The sequence below is a fragment of the Aulonocara sp. 'chitande type north' Nkhata Bay genome, linkage group LG6, assembly GCF_057382095.1.
Source record: "Aulonocara sp. 'chitande type north' Nkhata Bay isolate Kocher_YH1m ecotype deep benthic linkage group LG6, A_spYH_male_GT1.1, whole genome shotgun sequence".
NCBI lineage: Eukaryota > Metazoa > Chordata > Actinopteri > Cichliformes > Cichlidae > Aulonocara > Aulonocara sp. 'chitande type north' Nkhata Bay.
Genome location: NC_141349.1, coordinates 43,480,681 through 43,505,585, shown reverse-complemented (window position 1 = coordinate 43,505,585; position 24,905 = coordinate 43,480,681). Strand labels below are relative to the sequence as shown.

General features: G+C 42.9%; 2 protein-coding genes across 2 annotated transcripts; one reads left to right on the top strand and one right to left on the bottom strand.

Moving 5' to 3' along the window:
* Positions 1 to 1,083: 1,083 nt before the first annotated feature.
* Positions 1,084 to 11,940, bottom strand: LOC147328614 (uncharacterized). Its single transcript, XM_086297110.1, has 5 exons — positions 11,502 to 11,940; positions 3,163 to 3,195; positions 2,787 to 2,902; positions 2,492 to 2,524; positions 1,084 to 2,164 (listed from the first exon to the last, which is right to left on the bottom strand). Exons 3-5 carry the CDS (start codon positions 2,900 to 2,902, stop codon positions 1,408 to 1,410), a joined length of 906 nt encoding a protein of 301 aa, XP_086153236.1. The 5' UTR covers positions 3,163 to 3,195; positions 11,502 to 11,940; the 3' UTR covers positions 1,084 to 1,407.
* Positions 3,420 to 5,875, top strand: LOC147328615 (uncharacterized). The gene is made up of 3 exons (XM_086297108.1): positions 3,420 to 4,517; positions 4,662 to 4,944; positions 5,072 to 5,875. The coding sequence occupies exons 1-3, from the start codon at positions 4,102 to 4,104 to the stop codon at positions 5,741 to 5,743; spliced, it is 1,371 nt and encodes a 456-aa protein (XP_086153234.1). The 5' UTR covers positions 3,420 to 4,101; the 3' UTR covers positions 5,744 to 5,875.
* Positions 11,941 to 24,905: the final 12,965 nt, after the last annotated feature.

Sequence of the window (24,905 nt, the reverse complement as noted above, 5' to 3'; positions counted from 1 at the left end):
CACCCGGGCTTTGCTCAGCTTGCTTTGCTGTGTGTTGTAATGTTTCAGTGTTCATGTGATTCTGTTTATTCTGTTTCAATAACTCTGCTGTTTCCACAGGATCTTTTTGAGTGATTTGATTGTAATTGGCTGGATCTCCACACCGCTGGCTGGAGGAGGTTACCATGTTGGCTTTCAAATCTGGGAGCCGACAGTTTGTATGACAGAGTTTCTGTGGAGTGACCCGTGAATAGGAAACCTGCAGCATCTTTACACTGAGTCATATGAACAGCAGGAAAAATACATACAGACATTTAGCAAGAGAATTACAAAGCAGACAGCAAGCAAAGCAAAACCCCGGGGTGTACAGCCTTAAGCACAGACAGCAGAGCAACACAGAGATGGACAGAGAGCAACAGCAGAGGGGAAAAAAGAGCTGGGGGTGTCCTCTGGTCCCCTAATATATAAGGACCAGTATCCCCGCCCCCTGCTGCTGGGTAACTTTCCCACCCATCCAAACACAGCTGCAGGGGTCAGGTAGCGGCCAAGGTCTTGGCCAGAGGCCAGTCAGGACTCTGGCTACCCCCTGCTCTGGCTTATCACAAGAGGTCATGACACGGTCAAACATCACACATTAATCCTAATTATTAAATCTTATACAGCAAGTGGCACAATCTTATAACATATAATCTTATAACTACATAGGTTACATGCTTTCTCATATATAAAAACACTTCAGTGTGGTTCAAAGTGTGTGTGTGTGTGTGATTATATCGTATGATATTTTATTGTGATGTGTTCAGGATCTCTGTTACAATGTTACTGTTTTGGTTGTGCTGCATGAAAGACGTTGAGTGAGTATTAGGGAAGGTTGGTTACCGGAGCTGGAGAGTGAGTTATTCAGGCGAACTCTCAACAGCATCAACTGCCCTGTTACTGTGCCACCCTAATAAACCTCGGTGAAGCAAAATGTCTTGCGCTTAAGACTCTACATGAAAGTTAAAATATATATGTTCAGTTCACATAGATATATAGTGTATATAGTTACATAGTTATACATATCACACAAAAATCCACCACAAAGCTGTGACATGTTTTGATGCAGCTTATTAAGCTTTAATCAGAGACAGTATCAGAGGCTATAATGGATTACACTCTACACACACTGTTTGTGTTTCAGTTCACACAATCAGAGGCGCCGACAGTATCGTGGACCAGAATGACCAGAGTGCACGATGCAGCTGTGATTTCAGGAGCACATGTTAATCTTGCTGTGACGAACACACACATTTAAAAGTTAAACACGGATGCAGGAAAACGATGCAAAGCATGGGTTACATTTTCTGTTTTTCTTTTTCCCTCTCTGGTTAATTCTGATGATTTTCTCTCATCACTCCTCCTCTCTGCATGTTACTCTTCCTCTTGGTCTTATTCTCTTTCTCCCCTTTGTTGCCAAGCAGTTTTAATACATTTATCTGCAACAGCACCATTGGTATTGCAGATAAGACACTTCATTTCATCCATATTTTGCTGCCTGTAGCATCGGAATATATGCTTTAGACCATTTGACTTTTTTTCTTCCTCCTTTGTCCCTTCTTCTGCGATTGCGTACCCAAGCCTCTCAAGTGATCCACGCAGTGCATTCACACGATTAGGATTATTATCATCAGGTCTAAATACATCTGAAAACACAACAACATAATTCGTCCAGTTCGTTATCGCTGGTATTTTACTGAGAATATGCCGATCGTTGCCTCGGTTGGTACATGTGTCATCACATGGGGAGGCACGGACGTAGAAAACCATCAGATCATCTTTGGAGTTTTTCCTAATTTTGTCGTTTTCTTTGAAATGGTTCAGGGTTCGGGACTCAGCATGAGCAGCCTGAGGATACAGATTATTTTCAATATATTCTTCATCACAAAATTTGTCAATATCAGCCCATGTCTTTATCTCCTTTCCATTACATTTTTTTGGGACAGACCACTGTACAGGAGCATTAGGACACTGATATCGAACATTAGGCCATCTCAGCACTGTGGCTGCCACCACTCTGTTACCTATGTATACGTCACAGTTTAGAATATACTCCTTCACTTTTTCACCATCATCAGTGACTTTGCTCATATCAAACTTGCCATTATTGTACGGGACGCTCACGGCCACACTGAACATGGGGGGATCTCTGTCAAAGCAAACAGAGAATATTCACCTGTAAAACATTTTCTTTATAACGTGCAGATTAAAGTATCCAGAGTGTTAAACCAGACAAAGTGAGTTTAGTCTCATTTTGCTGAGGAAACCAGTCTATTTCTCTTTTTGGATTTTTTTAAGCCCTGAAATTGAGAACAACTTAAACATCCAGTTATGAATAACAGTGAGTTTGTAAAGATGCATTTGTTCTTTCAGTCTCTGCTTCTACGTGCAGCTCTAATGATCTCAGCTTGCTTCTGTTACTATAAAGCACACTGTAAGTACTGTGCTGCAGATTAAAGTGACCTTTGTTACTGACCTGTTGTTGTTTGCACCGTAGCTAGGTGTGTACCTGCCAAAAGACACACACACAGGTTCTGATGTTGATTTCACTTGGAAAGATTTACATGAAACCACAACAATGTTGGTTTGTTTCACTGAGAGTTTGTGAAAGGACAGAGGGGCTGATCTGTGTTAGAGTCCAGTGTGATACACTTTTAATAGCATATTTGTCACATGTTACTCTGATGCTCACAGTTTCTTTGTTAAAAACAGCTGCTGTAAACATCATCATCATCAGTTTTTCTTTAGTATTTCACAGAAAGTTCACTCACCTGTTCAGAATGTCTTGAACAATTGGTGCGAGCTCGTGTGTCTCAATAGCAGTCGCACCGTTTGTAGCAGTCATCAAAAGAACGACCGCTACAATAACCCAGTAAGAAGCAGCCATCTGAGTGGGTTTAACAAACAGAGACACAAATACCAATAAGAAGACTGAATATATTACAGCTTCAAATGTAACCTGTTCAACAAAACTGTCTCTAATTCGCCCAGATTATCAGCTCTGCTCTTTCAGGGATTTTTTTCAGCATTTAGCACCAATTTATAACTGAATAAGGTCAATGTTAGAGAGGAGCAAGTCTTCAAAGTCCAACTGAAGGTGCACCAAAAACTCATGAAACAACAGTGTGACGAGAGTCAAGTACAAACCTTCACAGCTGCTGCCCAAAAGGAAGAAGAGACCTGAAACCAACAGAAATAAAAAGGTTATTTCTCTCATATTTCTCTCAGCATTGACTTTCAGTCCTCACACTGACTCGTGTGAGTCAGTGTGAGGACTGAAACAGGTTTATGTTGCTGGGATCATTCATGCTTTTCATAAAGGCCTTTTGAAAGTAACTAAGGCTGTATCCCAATTCAGGGTCTGCAGCCTTAAAGTACGCAGCCTCAACGATCCTCAAGGAAGTGCGAGGCTTGTGAAATGGGACGGTCTAGCCTCCGTTGCGCTGCCCAGGTTGCCTAGCAACCATGATACTAACAGCTGGAAACGTGTCATACAGCTGTGTTTGACAGAGATGAAGGAGAAAATCTTTTGTTCATTTGTTTGTTTCTACATGAGCTTTGATCATTCTCTGTGAGATGAAGCTCAGCTATTGAACGGCGTATATTTTAAAGTAAAGGCTTTAAAACCAAGTTAGTACAAACGTCACTAATGTCACATGACTTTGCCGACATGTGGCCAACAGTCATGTTTAATGTTCTTTGTTATTACAGTTTTTCTCGATTGCCTAAACACTATAACCAGGCCTCTAAACTAAAATTTCAAAACCGTAACGCTATTGTTCAAAAAGCTCACCCATTTCCCTGAACTATAAACACTATTCCCTGCTTTGACACATGACTCAAATTTGGTGAACTGTTACTGCAAAACTCTACACACAAATCCCTACATTTTACAGTGCTTACACCATGTAGTCATTTAGAAAGCACTAGCATGCAATAATGTTAACTTAAGTCAGCATAGCTTGAGCTCAATTAGCACACAATTAACCAGGTGGAAACACTAGGAGTCAAAATTTAGCACACACCAATCAGAACCTGCGATGGATAGATAAAAGGGCCAAAGTCAGCTCATTCAGGTTTGAAACAATGGATCCAAAGAGATGCAAAGGAAGAGGACGTGGTGGAGAAAGAGGACGTGTTGAAGGAGGAGGACGTGGTGGAGGAAGAGGACATGGTGAAAGAGGAGGACGTGGTGAAAGAGGAGGACATGGTGGAAGAGGAGGAGGAGGTGGTCTAGGACAACAGGAAGGTGGTGGAGGAGGAGGGAGAGGTGGAGGAGGAGGAGGACGTGGTGAAGGAGGTGGAGGTGGAGAACGACGGCGACAAGGAAGGGGAAGAGCAAGGGCAAGAAGACAGTCAGTCTCGGATGAAATTCGAGCCACTTTAGTTGACCATGTCCTTGTCCATGGGATGACTATGAGGGAGGCTGAGCAACGAGTACAACCAAATTTGAGTCGCTTCACTGTTGCCTCCATCATCAGAACCTTCAGGGAGGAAAACAGGTAGGTGTACTTGCAGTAAGACTGCTTTGTACAGTAACGTTTAAGTTACTGAACTTATGTGTCTTGAGTTTCAGTATGTTTCCATTATTTTCCTGTAAAATGAATGTGTGACAGTTACAGTAATGAGTGCTTCTATTTTTGTAGGACACAGAGACGACCACCTGGTGGAGGCAGGTTAAGGCTTTTGTCGGAGGGGCAAGAGAGGGAACTTGTAAACATGGTAATTGCAAATAATGTAATCCGCCTGCAAGAGATTCAAAGGAGAGTGATTGAGGATGATCATCTTTTTCGAGGCATAAATGCCATCAGCCTCTCCACAATTGACCGCATCCTCCGAAAGAATCAATTCCGGATGAAACAGGCATACCGAGTCCCTTTCGAACGAAACTCTGACAGAGTGAAAAACCAACGTGTGGAATATGTTCAGGTATGAGTTTTGATACTGTATGAAGTATTGTGTACCATCACAGCATGGCAGTTTATGCTGCCATTTCAGCACTCTTGAACTGTGGTTCAGGGTACCGATTGACTCTACTGTGTTATGTGTTTTGCAGAGAATCTTTGAGATTGAAGGACGGCCTGTTCCCCATGAAATAATCTTTGTGGATGAGGCAGGTTTTAACCTGACCAAAAGAAGGAAAAGGGGGAGGAACATAATTGGCCATCAGGCTATTGTAAATGTCCCTGGTCAGCGTGGGGGGAATGTCACTATGTGCGCAGCCATCAGCCAACGAGGGGTACTCCACCGCCATGCCGTACTAGGACCCTATAACACTATGCTTCTCCTTGCTTTTCTTGATGGTTTAAGACAACATATGTTCCAGCTGGACTACAGGGAACCAGCACAGCCAGAGCAGCCTCACTACGTTGTTGTGTGGGATAACGTCAGCTTCCATCGCGCTGCTCTGGTTCGTGACTGGTTTACCAATAACCCAAGGTTTTCTAATATCTTTCTGCCTGCATACTCTCCCTTTCTAAACCCGATAGAGGAGTTATTTTCGGCATGGCGGTGGAAAGTGTATGACCGAGAACCTTATGTCCGTGTTCACCTCCTTCAGGCCATGGAAGAGGCCTGCCTAGACATATCAGTAGATGCATGCCAGGGGTGGATCAGGCATGCAAGAGGATTTTACCCCCGCTGCCTGGCTGGGGCCAATATAGCCTGTGATGTGGATGAGATTCTCTGGCCTGACCCAGACCAAAGACAAGATGCTGAGGTGGGATAATGTTTCTGGTGTGTGTTGTACTGTATAGTACATGAATGACAATGTGCCACTGTACATACATTGGTTGCGTCTTTTGTGTTTATCATGTGACAAGGGTTTTGAAGGGGAGAACCATAAGCAACCTATTTGTTTTGGAGCTATTGTTTTGAATTAATTGTACCAGTGTGCAAAACTCTGTTGTAGTGTGTGTGTTTTTGAGGGCTTGTGTTTGATGTCTGAGGGCAAAGTTTGGTTTTTCAGCAGGAGTGAATAGTTTTGGGTGTAGAGCTTCATTTTGACCTGGAAATAGGATGTTTGGGAAATTGAGTGAGATGTTATGGATTTGTGTTTACTGTTGTGAGGATATGAGGCGTAGTTTCAAGAAATGTTTTTTTAGCAATCGAGAAAAACTGTAAACATTTGCACATAAATAAGTGACATCATATTCAGTACTTAAAGTTCACTCGGGCGCCCCTCATCCGCCGTTTTGTTCTGCAAATTTATCCACACCCACCGCCGCGCTATGAATTCTGGGATATCTTGGGCCACGAAGTCTACACCGCCACAGCCTTAAAATTCAGGGAAATGAAGGACGCATTTGAGGGCTGCATTTCAAGCAGCCTTCGAATTGGGACAGCCTTCGGCGCGTCGCTGTGACGTAATCGGCCTTGAAATGCGGCCTTTAAGGCTGCAGACCCTGAATTGGGATACAGCCTATGTTTTGAAAACTGGTATATACAGTCATGGTACAAAGAGCGTAGAGCCTCTTTCAAGTCCTTTCAAACTTTTATGGGACATGATAAAAGTAATTTGGTCCTTACCAGTGTTGGGTTTATACTCAAGAAAGCAGTATATTACAGATTACTCGTTAGTTTTCTTAACCGCCTAAGACCCGAACTCTTTCATGGCATGCATTTTTAATTTTTCTTTGCTATTTGGGCTGACTGGGACCTGATGAATGTAAAAACAAACAATTACCAAGTTTTTTTTCTTTACCTAATTTTTGTTTCTGAGAAAAATTAGATCCACATATGAGGACATTCGTTTTAAATTTTGATAGAACAGTGGCTGTATAATATCCTCGTAAGGGGATATCAGGCCCTTGTCAATCAATCAATCAATCAAAGCTTTATTTGTCACATGCAGGTTGCCCCGCAGTGAAATGAGAGACCCCCCGACCTTACACACATAACACAGACATTACATGGGGTTACAAGTCGGAGATCGGTGAAAAACACTGAAATGTACACAACAATGGGAAGGTACAAGAGGAAAAAAAGAGACTTCCACTCATGCTGTGCTTCCATGGTAGGACAGCATGAGAACACGAAACAAAAAAACTCCTCTGCACAAAAAAGCACATAAATGTTCACAGCACAACATTGTGAAAGACATGACAAGCCACAGGGTTAGGTGGGGGATGAGGAGTAATCCCAGGCAACACAGCAGCCATCCTGCCACTGCGCCGACTCGCCAGCGCGGGCTCAGACCCGCCTCGTGTTCCCAGGAGGCAACAAGCATCGAAGGCATTGGAAGGGGAGGGGGGATGAGTGAGTGCTTATCAGTGTAAGTGTGTGTGTGTGCGTGAACATAGTTCAGCTGAGACAGTGTCCTTCGCCCTATCAGGCTAAGTAAACAGTCCTCCAGCCAATCCAGGTGGCCTTGCATGGGATGGGAAGAATAGTCATCACACAGTCGTAATCAGGGAGTGTTTGTCTGGCTTCAGCCTTGGGCCTGCAGCTGGCGTCGTGGTGGTGTCCGCATTATGATGTCGATTTTGTTGATTTTTCTTTTATGCGAGCAGCCCAGGAGAATTTTCAGTCTGCTCTTTAACACTCTGACACTGGTCTCTCAATCTCCCGTTGTAGAGCTGCGAGCCTCCCCATGATGGTATCAAACTTCTGTTCCATGGTGTTGTCATTCTGTTGATTCTGAGACCTCACAACTGCAGTGATCCGTTCCGTGATGTGATCCAACTTTCGCTCAAGGGTCTCATTCTGAGCAGGCCTCTCTCTGATGTATCCCCCCATACGCTCAATGGTGTTGCTTTGAGCCTTCACAGCAGCTGCAAGCGTCTCCAAGGTGTTAACCATGCTGCGTTGGTTGTGAGAGGTCCCATTGCTTTGATTCCAGCGGGCAGCTTTGGGGGGGTTTGAACAGCCGGTTCCGCTCTCTTATTTCTCCGATAAGTCGGGGCCATGCCAGCTCCAATCAGCAAGAACCCTGTTATCATGATTCCGAATAGGTAGATATCTTCAGCGTCCTCGATCAACAGTCCCGCCAGGCACAAGATCCTCCAGTTCTGCCACCCGTCCATCGTGTATCCGGCAAAGAAAAATTAAGTATTTTGGTCTAAATAACCTGTTAAGGTTCAAAAATTGAGGAAGGAGAGTACAAACCACCATGGTCCAGAAGCTCTTGGTCAAACAATGATTTTAATGACTACACACGTGTGGGAAGAACACTCTGTACGCAGACAGCAAGTGATCTTCGACTTACTAAAGCACAAACAATTATTTTATAACATCAGGGTTTGATTTAATGACGCCCCTTCATACGTCACAGACAGGATATATACATACGTCAAATCAACACCACAATGACTTTTAACACAGAACATCATCTTCTATTTTCATGGCCGGTACTTCCTGTCTACCTTTCAGTTCTTGTCTTGTTCCTCTTTCTTGCCGAGACAACAAGAAACGGTTCCTCTTTTACCGAGACACTTTCGCAGTTAGCACCCTGTTTCACCTCGCCGACTAGCTCCTGACCTCTAACCAGACAGAGAGACAGAAACCACTCTCGTATATGTAATAATCGAACTGAAACTATGGATATATCATCTACTAAATAAATGTTTTAATCAAGAACCTCTACTAAAAGTTTAATATAAAAATGACCTGATATAAGTGTTTTGTAAGCATGTATTGCAGTTATCCTTCTATTTTCTAGTTTTCCCTCCGCATGGATCATCTAGACACACTAGTGAAGCTTAAGACCTTTAATAAACCTGAACATCAACTCAAATAAGCACAGATATGCATTGTGTATAAAATAGTTATAACTGCACCTGAAATACAAAGTTAACATCATCATAAGCATCTTAAGGCCATCTTAAAGCTATCTGTTACATTGTTAAAGCAATGATCATTTTGAATAACCTAGTAATTCAAATGGCCTCGTCTGGCCTGCTCCTCAAAATAACTTAAGAGTCTGCTTTCACTTCTGCAAACTCTCTGCAACTTCCTGTCAGCCTGCAACTTAGTCTTTCTGAAAGACCCACACACTGTTTAAACCTCTGAATGCAATATCCATGCTGCAGATTATATTTATTAATGCATTGATGATGATTATTATTTAACAATAGCAGTAAAATAATTTCCTTGCTCCACAAACCCAAAATGTCATATCCACATATATCGCATATGTCAAAGTCAAGGCCCGCGGGCCACATCCGGCCCGGCATACATTTATATCCGGCCCGCGAGATCATTTTATATTATGTACTATTATGTAAAATTAAAGTCCTAATTGTTTCAATTAAGCATCAGATGTAATACACATGTGTAAAGCTACAAGCTTCCCAAGAGTGCACATCCCAGCAATCTTATTCCAGGCTGAGATCATGCAGTACTCAGAGAAACTGCAACAAGTTTGATTTCAGACAGGACTCTGTTAGCATGTGAACTGTTAAAGTCCATGACGTTACAATTAGAAAAAGACTGAAGCTTGTTTGAAAATGTTGCAGCAGAACACACCTTCTCTCTTAAAAGAACAGATTAGGTATGCAAAGTTGCATCTGAACAAATCACAAGACTTTTGGAACAATGTCCTCTGGACAGACAGGACCAAAGAGGAGATGTTTGGAGAAAACCAATGTGAACATATCAAGTGTCAGCAGTGTGGTGGAGGGCTGATGATCTGGACACCTTGTAGTTACTGAGTCGACTAAAGGACACTTTAGCCCTTGAATGAAAAATTGACCCAGTCTTATTAAAAAGACATTGTTACCGTTACTTTTTTCAATGGAGATCTTTATTTAATTTTTCAAGCTTGCTTAAAAATCCAAATCATGATTATTTTCCATCATTTTTCTTATTTTTTGATTGTGAGGAGAAAATACCTCTCGACCAGATTCATTCTAAATTGTAATCTACATTCAGCTAAGTAAAATTTGTGTTACCTGCTGAGTTGGTAAAAGTCTGACTGATGCTGGAGGCTCTGTTTCCTTTTCAGTATGAGGTGCTGCTGAGGTGGGTGTGGTTACAAGGAGACATTATTATAGAGGGCTGGCTAGTGTAGGGGGAGGAAGTGCTCTTTATTTTGTCGTGAAAATATTATGCATGGTGGTGGAGAATTTGAAAGCTTTAATGTTAAGAGAGAAAATCCACCAGTGCCAAGCTGGGAATTTTACCCTGGTAATATTTACTTCAAACCAGTATCACTCACCAAAAATGCATACAGGTCAAATCTTCTACATTCGGTGGTAAAGACATGTTCATATAAGGGCATGGAGCCATTCACAGGGTGTGACCATCATCAGCCTGCCGCCTATAAAAAATGTCTCCTCCTTGTAACTACATCCACTGCACCAGCACCTCGTACTGAACAGAGCCTCCAGCATCACTTACAGATCTTTCTCCACCACAACAGATACAAATTCTACTAGTAGACAGAGATGTCTGATCACTCAGAAACAAAATATACAAAGCAAAAGTAAACTAACTTTCAGTTTGGAGCAAAACCAAACCAAATGTCAGTAGCATGGTGTAGTTAACAGCACGGTACAGATTCAGAAGACTTTATTCATCCCCAAGGGGCAATTGAGAAGAGTATCAAGGGTGCATCAAGAGTACAGAGTGGTTAGCACCATCTCCCTGTGTTTGTGTGGGTTCTCTTCAGTTACTCCGGCTTCCTCCCACAGTCCGAAGACATGCAGTTTTTGGGGATAGGTTAATTGGTGATTCTAAATTGCCCATAAGTGTGAATGTGAGTGTGGATGGTTGTCTGTCTCTCTGTGACAAACTGTCGCTCCTGTCTCCCATTCATTCACACACATCTATTCTGTCTTGCTTCTACTCACTTTCATTCCTCTTCTCTCCACACCGTACCTTCACCTGCTCCCTACTCTCACTATAGAGTAGTGACCTCATCTGCTCCAAAACAAGAAGGGGCTCAGACTAATCCCTGATGTAATCCCACCCCCACCTTGAACTCATCTGTCACTCCTACCACACAGCTTACCTCTGTCCTCAGACATGTCCTATACCAGCCTCACATACTTTCTTTTGCCACTTTTGACTTCTCAGCACCCCATTATCTGCTTTCTCTTTCTCTTGTTCTTTTAATTTTAAAGCTGTGTATATTCTGTGTATTTATTGTCTCATCCTTACTGCCTGTTTATGCCCTGTCCTTATCTTCAACGTCATGCTGCTCTGCTGTATCTTAATTGGGGATAAATAAAGTCTTTCTGATTCTGATTCTCTGCCTCCACAAAGTGAAACTCCTTCTGACCTCGTCTGTACTTCTCCTCTAACTCAAACTGTGGAGATTAAAAACAACTAGCAAACATCTACTGATTGAGAAAACTACAAACTACTTTAAGTGTGACTTTAATGCATTTATTCTAATAAAATACACACACACAATCACAATGTGTAATAGAGATACTGTAGACAATGTTGCAGTGATCTGCTAGAAGCCAGTGGCCTTAGAACCAGAACAAAACTAACCATGGCGTTTAATAGACTTCCATTATCATTTTTAAAGTGACTCTTACCTGTAGTGAATGATGTCAGATGGACACTGTTGCCGTCCTCCGTTGTTCTCCCAGTGTGTTCTGGTTGTAGGTGCCAGTGCAATGAACAGTCAGGAGGAAGATTTTTAAAGGGAAAATTAGACCAACCCCCAGTAAGCAGCCCCACAAGCCTGTCTACATAATTCAAAATTTGAATGTTCAAAGGTTAAGAACAAGAGAAGATAATGGTGTTATCTTCTCTTGGTGCCACAGTTGGCACACAAAGGGTTAACTGATGGCACGACCATAGCTGGACTGGCCATCGGGCATACCAGGCATTTGCTTGGTGGCCCGGTGACTTTTTTTCCCCTTTGTAACGGTATAAACAATGAAAGGTGTTGTATTGTAAAAATAACTCAGTTGTTTGGTGGTGGCTTTGGGGGCGCTTCCTCAGATTCAGTAACATTAGCAAGTGGTGGAGGCCAGCAGGTGGATGAGGGAAAGGGGAGGCAGGAGGAAGAGAGACCCGAGGCGGCCGCCGGTCCGAGTGTGAACTGAACTTCAGGTAAGAAGTTATGACCTGCAGTCTGGATCAGATATAAACCAAGTTTAGGTGGAGTTTATTTTCGTTGTGCTGACGTTTTACAGTCAGTTACAATAACTCTGCGTACTAGCTAGCATGACGGAGTTTCTATACAGCTGTTCGGTTGCTATGATGTTACTGATAGTGAACTTTATTTTGTTCATAAGGTTAGTTAGTAGAGTTGCCAACCGTCCCGTACAAACGGCATCGTCCCGCACTGAGAGAAAATATTAGGTGTTTCGTATTGAGCCGCAAAGGAACGCAGTTTGTCCCGAACTTCAGCTAGAATGGAAAAGACAAAGCTGGAGTTATTCTGTGTCTTTACACTGTCAGCTGCCTCTTCTCCTCTCATTCTCTCCCCTCCCTCTCCTGTTGCTACTTCAGTCATGAAACTGATCAATGATCAGCTGATCGTCTCTCTTGTTTGTTTATCGTCCACTTTGCGCCAGAAAGAGGAAACCAGCGGATGTGTGTCTCTGTATTAACAAACATGCCATATTGGCCCAGTTTATTTTTCTTATCACTGTTGTGAGGAGACCATAAATAGCATTTGTATTTTCTTTTGTACAGTTCATTTGCTGTTATGGATAAAAAGTCTTTTTTGTTTCTAAATAGCTGATGACTATTCGCTGATAGCTGCCAACATCTGCAAACAAATATAATTCTATAAGTGGTTCTATATAGTGAGTAACTGTTAATAAAGAGCATTATTAAATTTATTACTAATGCAATCATATGGCACACTGACTTCTGAGGAAATTTTAAATGGTCTAAGTCATCAAGGTCAACATGCAGTATTCTATCATATGCAAACTTATATCATTAAAAGTTTATACTGACTACTAAGTACAATTTTCTATTGACATACTGTAAATGCACAATGCTGCCATGTGAGACCGAACTCTTAGATTTATTACATGAAATGTTAGTGGCTCGCGGCCCGGAGGCTGGTGTGAGAATATGGACACACGAGCAGATGCAACACGGAAGGCAATAATATTTTTTAAGTGTTTTATTTTTTTATTTTTTTGTCCCGTTTGGATCTTTAGCCATCAGAATTGTTGTCTTAAACCCAAGCAAGATGCCAAGTGGATTTACTTTACCAAGTGGATCATCATGGCCATATTGGTCCATTTGATTGACCTTTATTATAATTATGTGTTTATTTTATTTTATTTTCGGTTGTTACAGACAGGACAGACATGGCTGGGGGATAGGACAGGGAGAAAGAATGAAAGAAAGAGAGGGAGAGAAAGAAAAACAGAGGGGAGAAGAGACGGTGAGAAGGGGGGGAAGAAAGAAAAAAAGACAAACAAAACACCTGGATCACCTGTATGGAGAAAAAAAACAGAAGAGAAAGCAAACAAAAAAGAGCAACATGATAAAAAAACAGCACCATCACAATAAACTAGCTAGCAGTAGATAACAATAGATACTAAATATTAAATGTTATTGTGCAGCACGCAAGATAGACGGCGTGTTTTGAGGTAGCAGCCAAGAAAGGTGTAGTCCGCGTCTGTGAACACCCGTGTGTACACCTGTGTGGATCAGCGCGCTTGTATTCCAAAGGTTTCTCTATGTAACGATCTGCTAGAGAGTGTGGGGAGCCATAGCCCCGTCCCTCAGGGCATGAAGCAGGTATGGAGGAGATCCAGGCCCCAGACATCCAGAGGCCCCAGAGTACGAGGACCCAAGGAGGACCACCAAAGGGGGGGGAACCGTGCCACCCTCCTGGGAAGAGCTGAGTAGAGCCCCAAACGAGAGGTCACCCAGCAGCCACAGAGCAGAGGCCAGAGGGGGTTGCAGTGTCGTGCCCGCGGGCTCTGCCGGCAGCCAGCTGTGCCAGAGAGGACCGGGACTCAGGCCCAGAGGCCAGAGGGCATCCCACCCCCCGGAAGGAGCCCAGCCGGGCCACAGGCGCCCGGCCCCGCCAATCGGCCACCAGGAGTGAGCCGGTACATACATGAGCACCCAGCCCCAGACGACAAGGGCCACCAACACACCAACGTCTGAGGGCATCAGCCACCGGCAGGGAGTGTGGTGAGGGGAGATAGGCCTCCGTACTTTGGAGGGCCTGAGATGTACCCAGAGAGGCGGAGTCTAAGACCCAACCTGACATATAGACACAGACGAACAGGCACACGCAGACACAGACGTGCATTCCCACCCCATATGCACCACCAAATACTCGGCACTCAGCGTGTAGACAGATACAAATAGACACTGCACAGACAGTCGCACTCCCCAAACATACTCTATATCCCAGGTCCAGGTACCCCCGCCCTCAGAGGGGCAAGCCGCACCTAGACCCAGGACATGTAACCCTTCTCTCTGGGGTGGAGGCAAGCGGACCACCTCCTTATCTGCAGTAGCGGGGAGGCCCCGCATCCCAGACCCCAGTCTGATGGCCAGCACCTCCTCCCAGCCCCCCAGCCCTGACGGTTAACAGAACCGGGGTGAGTGAAGACCTCAAACCTCCCTACGCCCGCTCATATGTAGTGTTGCTGTGTGCTGTTCTAAAGTGCATTTAAAACTCAGGAGAGCATGGTACTAGCTTCCTCTCAGAGAGCAGCACGGCTCCTCCCGAAAACCCTTAGTGTCTAAATGCATTTAAAATTGAGGGTAGGGCACCAGCGCCAGAGGTGGGTTGGAGTACACCGACCATCCTCTGGATGCTGTAAAACGTGCCCACCCCCAAGGCCCTATATGTATGTGTTATGTGAGAGTGTAAGTAATGTGGATGTCTAGGTTGCAGGATAAAATTGAGGCACAGGCGGCCAGAAGGGGACAGAGGGGGAGTGGCTCCCCTGCACCCTGGTGACATACCTGCACCCCAAGCCCTGCGTGTGTGGGTGGGTGTGGTAGAGCGGGAATAGGAGGCAGCTGAGGATGGGGAGGGAAGAAAGGGAGGGGCAAGCGGCCCCTCCCTGGGGCCAGCTCCCCTGCTGACCCCAGTAGGCTCCCCCACACCCACCAGGGCAAGGGGGCCCAGGCCCATCCGGACCGGGGCCTGCAGCAGCAGCACCGCCCAGCCCCACAGAGTCCGGGGCAGCCCACCTGACTCCACCCCAGAGAAAACTGCACCCACCCCATCATCCAATCATCTCCCAAACTACACAAGACAATAGACACCCAGGTTGAGTTCATTCTCCACCTCTCCTATATCTCTCCCCCCACCTGCAGAGTGAGCTCCTGTAGTGAGGAGACCACCTGCAAAGATATAACAGCCTCCCCACCAGTTAGAGAGCCCCCTAGTTGGGCCGATGCACCAGAGGTCCCCTGCACTGGGGCTGAGCCCCCCTGCACCCACCCGCCCACAGCTCCGGCGACACAAAAGCCAGGACCTGAGCCTCCACGCCCGTCCCGGACCCACCCAGGGGCAGCCAGGCTACCAGGCCAGTAACCAACGTCCGCCGGCACAGACCCTCCCCCATCTCCGCTGTACCTAACCAGGTCATGGCCACATCCCCCGGGTTAGGCCCTCCAGGGAAAACGTCCCTAGGGACTCCCCAGACGCCCTAAGGCCGTCCCTACCCCCATATCAACCACAATAGCGAAGGCAGGACCAAACCATGACCCCCCACTAGGTGATGAAGCCGATCAAAGGAGCCCAAAGGGATTGATCAAATGTGATGGCAGAGGTTGTATCAAGACTAATGTGATCTATTAGATGGTTTCTATATTGGTTTGAATTAAGATTATTTTTATTTTTCCAGTTAATGAGGACCATTTTCTTGGCAATGCATAGGGCCGTAAAAACAACGTGGGCTGTGTTTATTTCTGCAGTGACCTCATCCAAGTTGCCCAGCAAGCACACTAAAGGGGAGGCTGGAATGTTACATTTCAGACACTTTGATAAGTCTTCACATATCTCACGCCAGAATTTCTGAACTGGTGGACAGAACCAAAGAGCGTGGATGTAATTGTCCGGTGTATTTGCTGTGCAGTGTGAGCAGTTGTTGGAAGGCGTATAGCCCATCTTGAACATCCTATGACCAGTATAGTGCACTCTATGTAATATTTTGTATTGTATTAATTGCAAACTGGGATTTCTGACCCATTGAAAGGTTTTTAAGCAAATCTGAGACCAAAGGTTTGGGTCTAAGTTGATTGATAAATCTGCTTCCCATTTTGCAATAGGAAGGGATATTGATTCATCTATTTTAGAAAGTGTTCTGTATATTTTAGACAATAATTTGGGGGGTTTTAGATTAGAAAATTGTACCACACTTGGTGGTGTTTGTAGTTCAACTTGACCCGGTTTAAATTTCTTTTTTACTATGGATTTAATTTGTTGATATTCCAAAAATCTTTTCTTGTTGATCCCATATTGTGTAACTAGTCTGTCAAATGAAATAAATTCTGTTCCTTCTAGTATATGTTCTAAATATTTGATTCCTTTATCACTCCAATCTGAAAAGTTTATCATATTATTGTTTTGTAATATGTCAGGATTGTTCCAGATAGGTGTACGTTTGCATGGGATTAATGAAGACGCCGTCAATTTTAAAAACTCCCACCATGCTGTCAGAGAAGAGCTGATGTTGATGCTTTTAAAGCATTCATGTCGTTGGATGTTTGAGCTGATAAATGGTAGGTCTGAGATCTCTAGATTATTACATAGTGCCTGTTCTACATCTATCCAAGGTTCATCTAAGAGGGTATGTTTTAGCCATCCTGAGATGAACTGAAGCCTGTTGGCTAAAAAATAGTGATTAAAGTTAGGCAGTTCTAGTCCTCCTCTATCCTTGGTCCTTTGTAGTGTTTTTAAGCTGATACGCGGGGGTTTATCTTTCCAAAGGAATTTAGAAATATACGAGTCTAGAGATTTGAACCAATCTTGTGATGGCTTATTTGGGATCATTGAAAATAAATAATTTATTTTTGGTAAGACCATCATTTTTATAGTGGCGACCCTTCCCATGAGTGATATGGGTAAAGATTTCCATCTAGCCAGGTCGCCTTCTACTGTCTTTAAAAGCGGGATGTGGTTTAATTTAGTTAATTCTGAAAGTTTAGGAGAGACATTAATACCTAAATATTTTATATTTCCAGATTGCAGTGGGGAAGGAGAAGAATTATGGAGGGAGCAGTTAATCGGTAGGACTGTAGATTTTGACCAGTTAATTGAGTAATCTGATATTCTTGCAAAAGAGTTTATCAATTCAATCACCCCAGAGATATTGGTTTGTGAATTTTGGAGAAAAAGTAACACATCATCCGCATAAAGGCTGATTTTATGTTCTATATTCTTGCATTTTATGCCCTTAATTACTGAATTTGTCTAATTGCTGCTGCTAGTGGCTCAATAAAAATTGCAAACAGTGAAGGGGAGAGTGGGCATCCCTGCCTGGTGCCCCTCAGGAGAGAGAAGCTGGAGGATAAGATAAGATAAGATAAGATAAGATAAGATAAGATAACCTTTATTAGTCCCACACGTGGGAAATTTGTTTTGTCACAGCAGGAAGTGGACAGTGCAAAAGTTATGACGCAAAAATTAGAATACAATAAGAATAAATACAGTACACAGCTGTACAGAATAGAATAAAATAATATACTATATACAGTAGAATAAAATAGAATAAAAATATACAATAAGATAAAAATAGAATACGAATGCTATATACAACTGAGTAAAAATACAACGATGCCAGAAAGGATTATTGCACTTAGTGTTATTGCACATGTGTGGATGTGTGTGCTTGTTCAGTTAAAGTCTTTGTTGTGGAGTCTGACAGCAGTGGGGAGGAAAGACCTGCGAAATCTCTCCGTCCCACACCGTGGGTGCCGCAGTCTCCCACTGAAGGAGCTGCTCAGTGCTGTCACAGTCTGCTGCATGTCTGGTCATTTGTTCTGACACAAGCTGTTGGGGAGTTATATTATATTTTTAACCAGTTAATGAAAGAGGATCCAAAACCAAATTTGTGTAAAGTTGCAAATAGAAATTTCCAGCTAACTCTGTCAAATGCCTTTTCTGCATCAAGAGACAATATTATGGTTTCAATGTTTTTACTGCATGAGTAGTCTATTACAGTTTTTGCCCGTTGCTTGAACACTATAAAGCCATGCTTAGACTAAAGTAACACAACTTGAAGCTTTTGTTACCATACCTCAAACACATGTACCCATACCTTAAACAAAAGTGCTGCTTTGCACTCTGGTTGCAATTATGCAACACACTTACTCCTTTATGCAACACACATGGTCCTGCATACTACACTCTATTTCATACATAAGACACTTCGTTCAAAAATTAAATTTCAGGGTGCCATTTGGAAAACACATGTATCCAAAATACAAAACACATCGGGTAATTGCAACCACTCAAATACACACCTGAAGGCACTTACTTGCAAAACTGAACACCAATTAGCCAACCACAAAAAGCCCTCAGTTTAGCCATTTCAAGAACTTTGCAAGCATGGATGGAGGGAGAGCAAGAGGAAGAGGAGGAGAAGGCCGAAGAGGCCATGAATGGACCCATATTTCTGATGAAATAAGAGCAACTTTGGTGGACCATGTCATCAACCACGGCCTGACTATGAGGGAAGCTGGGCAGAGAGTCCACCCACATCTAAGCCGCTTCACAGTGGCATCTGTAATACGAACATTCCGACTAGAAAACAGGTATGTCTTCACCTCCATACCTTCTGCTCTACTCAGATGGTTTTATAGCACTGTTCTACAGTATATCACATTACCATATCAAGTGTGCAGGGTACTGCAGGGTGCTAATGCTCCTTTTGCAGCCAAAGTGGTAGTTTCTGTGAAACATACCATGATTACTTATATTGAAGTACAGTGTTGTACAGTGGATGATACAGTATATACAGTGAAGTACTGTAAGAAAAATAAGCAAACCGATGACAATATGTGGTTGTATTTCTCTAGAATGACTCGAAGACCTTCTGGGGGAGGACGCCAACGCCTGTTCACACAACGGCAGGAACTTCCCGTTGTGGACCTAGTGAGGGCAGACAATGCTATCCGTCTCCACCAGCTACGACGGAAAATACTTGCAGACAGGCGAGTGTTCAGCAACATAGACCATGTGAGCATCACCACCATCAGACGCATCTTGGGTAAACACAGCATCACCATGAAGCAGCTCTACAGAGTCCCATTCGAGAGGAACAGTGACAGGGTCAAAGGACTTCGAGCTGAATATGTACGGGTACGTGTAACTGTCCCTTACATTTACAATAGAGTATTGGTGAAGTCCAGTAGCAGCTGAATATGTACCATATCAGTACCACATGGATCCATTCTGAGAGCTACACAGGTACCTGTGTGATGGGGTGAGGGTGCTGTATGTGTAGCACTGTAGTACAGTGACATGTTCCCCTTTTTTTCAGAGAATCTTGGCCATGGATGGAGCTGCACAGCCTCATGAATACATTTTCATTGATGAAGCTGGATTCGACCTGAGCAATGCGGCGACATTCAGGTGACAGCAATCCATGGATGGTTTTGACATGGAAGAGGATATTTTCCCCGGTGCCTAGCGGGAGAAGACATTGCTTGCGATGTTGATGAGGTCCTGTGGCCAGACCCCAACAGACGGCGGGATCCATGAGCCCACGTATGCACAATTGTCATGATTTTTTGTTTACAGTATAGTGTTTTTTCTATTACTGTATTATGGTTGTTTTTTTTTTTTTGTTTTTTTTGCTTTATCTGAATTCATGGTACTGCAATGTACAATATTGAGTAGGTCTATTTGCTTTTTTGGTTGTTTGCAAATGTGTCTCCTGAAAATATGCCTTCTGAATGAACAATGGAAATCAAAGACTGCAGTGCTTTATATAAAGTAGACTAGTGTGTTCCCCCTGCTCTGTAAGTGTTTGCATATGATGCAAGTATGTGTCATTTTGTCAACAGAGTTACATTTTGACAGAGGAATGTTAGGTTTTGATAGCAGAGTTTAGGTTTTGAGAGTAGAGTTTCAATTTGGTGCAGATGTGAATGGTATATTTCCCAGTGTTGTGTCATGTTTACTTGTGTTTAGGGTTTTGGCACAATGAGCAAAGTTTTGCAAAATGTGTTCAGGCAACGGGCAAAAACTGTAAATTAAGTAATCTGCGTGTGTTTGTTGATGAGTGCCGACCTTTTATGAAACCAGTTTGGTCAGGATGAATTAAGAGGGGGGTTATTTTCTCCAGTCTCTTTGAGAGAGCTTTGCAGATTATTTTAAGGTCTACATTTATAAGGGATATTGGACGATAGCTTGAAGGAAATACAGGGTCTTTGCCTGGTTTTAGTAAGAGACTGATATTTGCAGAGTTCATATTTGGTGGTAGTCTACCATTTTCTTTGATTTATTTTATAACAGGCCCAGTGAATTTGGTTACTACACAAGGGAAGGTTTTCTTGACAGCTACACACAACTGGATGGCTACACAAAGGTGTTTTTTTTTCCTGACGAGCGGAGGAATAGGGAAAGGGTAGGTGGGTTTGCAGAGGTAACTTGGTGGATGATGTGAGGATTGAGATGAGGAAATCTTACTTGGTGGGGGAGGTGAGACTGCTTCGGTCAGATGAGCTCCAGAGTGAGAAATGAGAGAAGCGTTTCCAACATTATCTTTTCAGTGACTCGTGAGAGATGGTGGCAGGAGGGCAGGCAGGTGGAGACGGTGAGAAGCGTGTGTCTGGTGAGACGTGGGTCACAGCCAAGTGATGGCCGCGTAGAGACCAGCGTCCTGAATCCTGATCTGCAGATTGATGAGGAGACTAGATTCACAGAGAACAACAGGTAAGTGCAGGTCTTTAAACAACAAACACAAGGCTAGGTAGTCAGTTACTAACATGTGGTTAGTAGGGGTGCAACGATACACAAAATTCACGGTTTGATATTTTTTCGATACAAAAACATGTTCATGTTCAATTTGTCATTTATTAAAATTATAAATATATATTTTAACTCAAAAGTACAGTTTTTAAATTTAATGTTGCTGAAACAACAAAGTAATAGAAAATAAATAAATCTATCTGATGGAGAAATCCCTCATCTTTGGAAAAGAGAGTTTATTACAGAGAAATGGCTCTTTCCAAAATAAAAGCTATACTATACGCTTCTTCTGGGCTATATTCTCAGCAGCATATTAAACATATCAGGTCCCCATAAGGAGAATCCTGTGCTAACGGCTGTCTAAATGACTCGGGTAAAGTTTGTAGCATGCATGCTTGTTGTTTTTGTCTGCTTCCACTTGTCTTTGCACGAGGATGCTGTCGGAGTAAATGTGCAGTCATATTCGTTGTGTTCCCACTAGTGCTGTCAGCGTAAATGACGTTAACGCCATAACGCCGCAAATTTCCGTTAACGAGCTATCGCGGATCGCCCCGTGCGTGGGGCTGGACGGCCAACATGTTAACGAGCTAACTGCGCTAACACACTAGCTCCCACCAATAAAATTGAGCATTGCGTGGCACATCCAACATACTGTTTTACTTTAGTCATGATGCGCTTACCTTCAGGGTCATACGTCACATGAAAACCAAAATAGTTCCAAACGCCAGATCTGAATGAGGGTGGGGGAGGTTCAGTTTGCCATGTTGCAACGAGCTTAGCTTCTGTCTTGCTAGCTTGCGCTGCGCTCAGTGGATCTGCGCTCGACAGTGCAGCCTAGGCGGAGCAGTCGAACACAGATCCACTGAGCGCTCAACACAGACAGCATCGTCAGAAGGAAAGTTGATAAAATAAATTTAAAATTTTGTATTGTTCGATACATATGCGTACCGAACCGAAAGCATTGTATCGAACGGTTCAATATTGATACGAGTATCGTTGCACCCCTAGTGGTTAGGCGACAAATTGGCAAAGGAGAGATGAGGACGCAGGTGGGTAGCACAGGTGATGAGATGAGGGCTCCGCCCAAGGTGGAGGACACTGGAGCTGCCCTGGACCATGACAGTTAGCTTCTGTTCTGCAATTTGAATATATTACACAAGGACAATAAAGTATTTTTTGTCTTATATGAAATAGTATTATTTGAATTCAGGAGATAAGAGAAACAGGTGAATGAGGCCATATTTAAAGCACCTTTATCTGTTACCTTTTAACTCCAAAAGCATTCAAATGTTCTGGTTCAATGATTAAGCTGAGCAGTGGAGACAAACGACCAGTTTTTCATTTGACTTTTGACACTGCAGCTCCTTTTATCCACTTTGTCTCAGACAGTGACCTTTTTATTCTTGCAGCTGTTTTGGTGTAGAAATGTTTAGTTTTAGACTCGTCATAGAAAATTGGCAGATGCAGTGCCAGGGATGGCTGGTCAGCAGTGATCGGAATAACGGCGTTACTATTTTCAGTAACGATTAATCTAATTACTATTCCTATCGTTACAACACCGTTACAGTTACTAACAAGAAAATGCGGTCCGTTACTATTTTTCAACAAAGACGGTTGAAGCTGTGTTCAGCTTACTGCATCTTATATCAGTTGCACGGAAGTAGCTGTAAGTAATCTGGGCGCTACAGCTTTAAACAGCTGCGCGCTCCCGCGGACGGCGATCACTTTCTGCCTGACGATCACTTTTTGGCACAACACCTGGAGCTCAGGGGGCGAAACAATCGCACAAGTGCTGCTGTTTGGCTGAGGAAGAATAAAGTAGTCATGGTAAACAATCACATGACCACTTCAAGACAAAGCAACAAGGTGACATATACTAGGCCACGTAAAACCAGAGTCATGATAAACAAGATATGCGCGTGTTTTTTCCTCAGTAGTATCGTCACATTTAACGTCTAAGGACAGCGCAGCGAGACCTCTCTGCTTATGAGCAAAGTGAAAAACAAAAACAAAAAATCAGCCTGTTCGTGTTGGTGGAAAAATGCAGCATGTCGACCAATCAGAAAGATATGGCAACATGACATTTGGATGTTTAGGAAGAGGGGGAAGTTTCAGGAGTGACGGCGAGAGAGAGCGAGTTTTGAGAGATTTGTGACGTTTAGCGTGTTTGGAGTGTGTAGATCATGTGTTATCTTGTGTAGTTAGTGTGTAGTGTTGTGGATAGTTTTGTGTTGTGTCAGAACAATGAGGCGACTGCTGTCAAGTAATTAATTACTTTTGACCCATATTTAGATCAAATATATGTCTACCACTAATTTACAGCTTTTCTGAATTGCTAAAACACTAAATCACATTGTAAAAACTAAACTGTCAACAATGAAAACTCTTTCATCAAATCAATCCCACAGATGCCAAAATCTTAAACACTATTTATCTGGTTAGGACACCATTTACAAACCTGAATCTCCCATTTACCAAAACTCTAAACACATTCTCAAACACAAAACACATTTAGCAGTGTGGTACACTTGAACCCAGAATGGTGCACACAGGCAACAGAAGTTAAACACAACAAACACATTGTTTTCATCAGTAACACACTACCACTCAAAGTAGAAAACACATGTTGCAACCTGTTCTTCTGCTTTTTGCTAGATTGAATACAGCTTCATCCAAGAAAATGTATCCATGAGGCCTAAACATAGAGTCAAGCTCAAAGATTCTCTGTACACAACAAACTAATTTTAGTTCTATAAATGAAATAGTATAATGTAAACGTGTGCTATGTATACAAATATATTTGTAACTAAATGGTATTTTCTTTAGGATTGAAGGACGGCCACATGAGGGTTGAAGAACACGCATGTGCTCACAACACCAGGAGACACTTATTGTATATAGTTCATCAGAATAATGCAAGTCGATTGCATGAATTGCAGCAATGGAATATAGAAGACAACATACATGTTGAATCTAGCAAAAAGCAGAAAAAAAGGTCACAATGTCATAGGTCAATGTGCCATTATTGAACTGCCTGGTTGGCGTGGTGGAAATGTAATAATCTGTGCTGCCATCAGCAGCTGTGGGGTTCTTCACAGTCATGTTATTGTTGGGCCGTACAACAATGAACTTCTAGCAACATTCCTGGAGGGTCTACAAGATGCTTTGCTTGAGTAGAGAGACCGCAAGCAGGCAGAGCATCCCAAATTATTTGGGACAATGTGAGCTTTCACCGAGGTCCAAGAATACGCAATTGGTTTCACAATGAACAGCATTTTATCAATGTGTTTCTTCCACCATACACTCCCTTTTGAACGCTGTCGAGGAGTTTTTCTCAGCATGAAGATGGAAAGTATACGACCAAAACCCTTACACACAGGAAAATCTACTTCAAGCATTGAATGGAGCATGTGGTGAGATGTGACTGGAATCTTGCTCGGGCTGGATTTGGCATCTCGTTGCATTGCAAGGGAGACCATAATATATGATGTGGATGAAGTCCTATGGCCTGACCCAGCACAGAGGCTTGACGCTGAGGCAAATTAAATTATCTGAATATGCTGTAAAAATATATAATTTTTTATGTATATGTAACTTTTTTATTGCAGTTCTTTTTTGTTAAAATGTGAGTACAAGAATTAATGAATGAATAGATGAATATTATTTTCCTGCTTTTTCACAGTGTTTTGTATTTATTTCTGTAGTGTGTAATAGTTGCTAAGTGGCTGGTTTTGTGTGGCTTTTGACAGTAGTGGTTAATTTTGAGTAAAGTTTCAGTTTTTTCTGAATGCTTAAAGCCTAACTGTGATTCTTACAGCACAATTTCTAAAACTATTAATACTTACAGCAAAACCACTCACTGAGTTTGCAAAACTAAAAGCACAAACACTGCTTTGCACTCAGTTTGCCATTTTGTAACACACACTTTGCAGAAGTAGAGGAGGTCGAGGAAGAGGATGTGGTGGTGAAGAAGTAGGATATATATACAGTTTTTTCTGAATGCTTAAACCCTAACTGTGATTCCTGTAGCACAATCTCTAAAACTATTCAGACTTATAGCAAAACCACTCACTGA

Excerpts from the sequence above, each read along its gene's own strand:
- LOC147328614 (XM_086297110.1), bottom strand. The coding sequence starts at position 2,902 with ATGGCTGCTTCTTACTGGGTTATTGTAGCGGTCGTTCTTTTGATGACT. Across the intron at positions 2,525-2,786 it reads GTTCAAGACATTCTGAACAG|GTACACACCTAGCTACGGTG; the intron begins GTGAGTGAACTT and ends GTCTTTTGGCAG. Across the intron at positions 2,165-2,491 it reads TACGGTGCAAACAACAACAG|AGATCCCCCCATGTTCAGTG; the intron begins GTCAGTAACAAA and ends TTGCTTTGACAG.
- LOC147328615 (XM_086297108.1), top strand. The coding sequence starts at position 4,102 with ATGGATCCAAAGAGATGCAAAGGAAGAGGACGTGGTGGAGAAAGAGGA. Across the intron at positions 4,518-4,661 it reads ACCTTCAGGGAGGAAAACAG|GACACAGAGACGACCACCTG; the intron begins GTAGGTGTACTT and ends CTATTTTTGTAG. Across the intron at positions 4,945-5,071 it reads AACGTGTGGAATATGTTCAG|AGAATCTTTGAGATTGAAGG; the intron begins GTATGAGTTTTG and ends TGTGTTTTGCAG.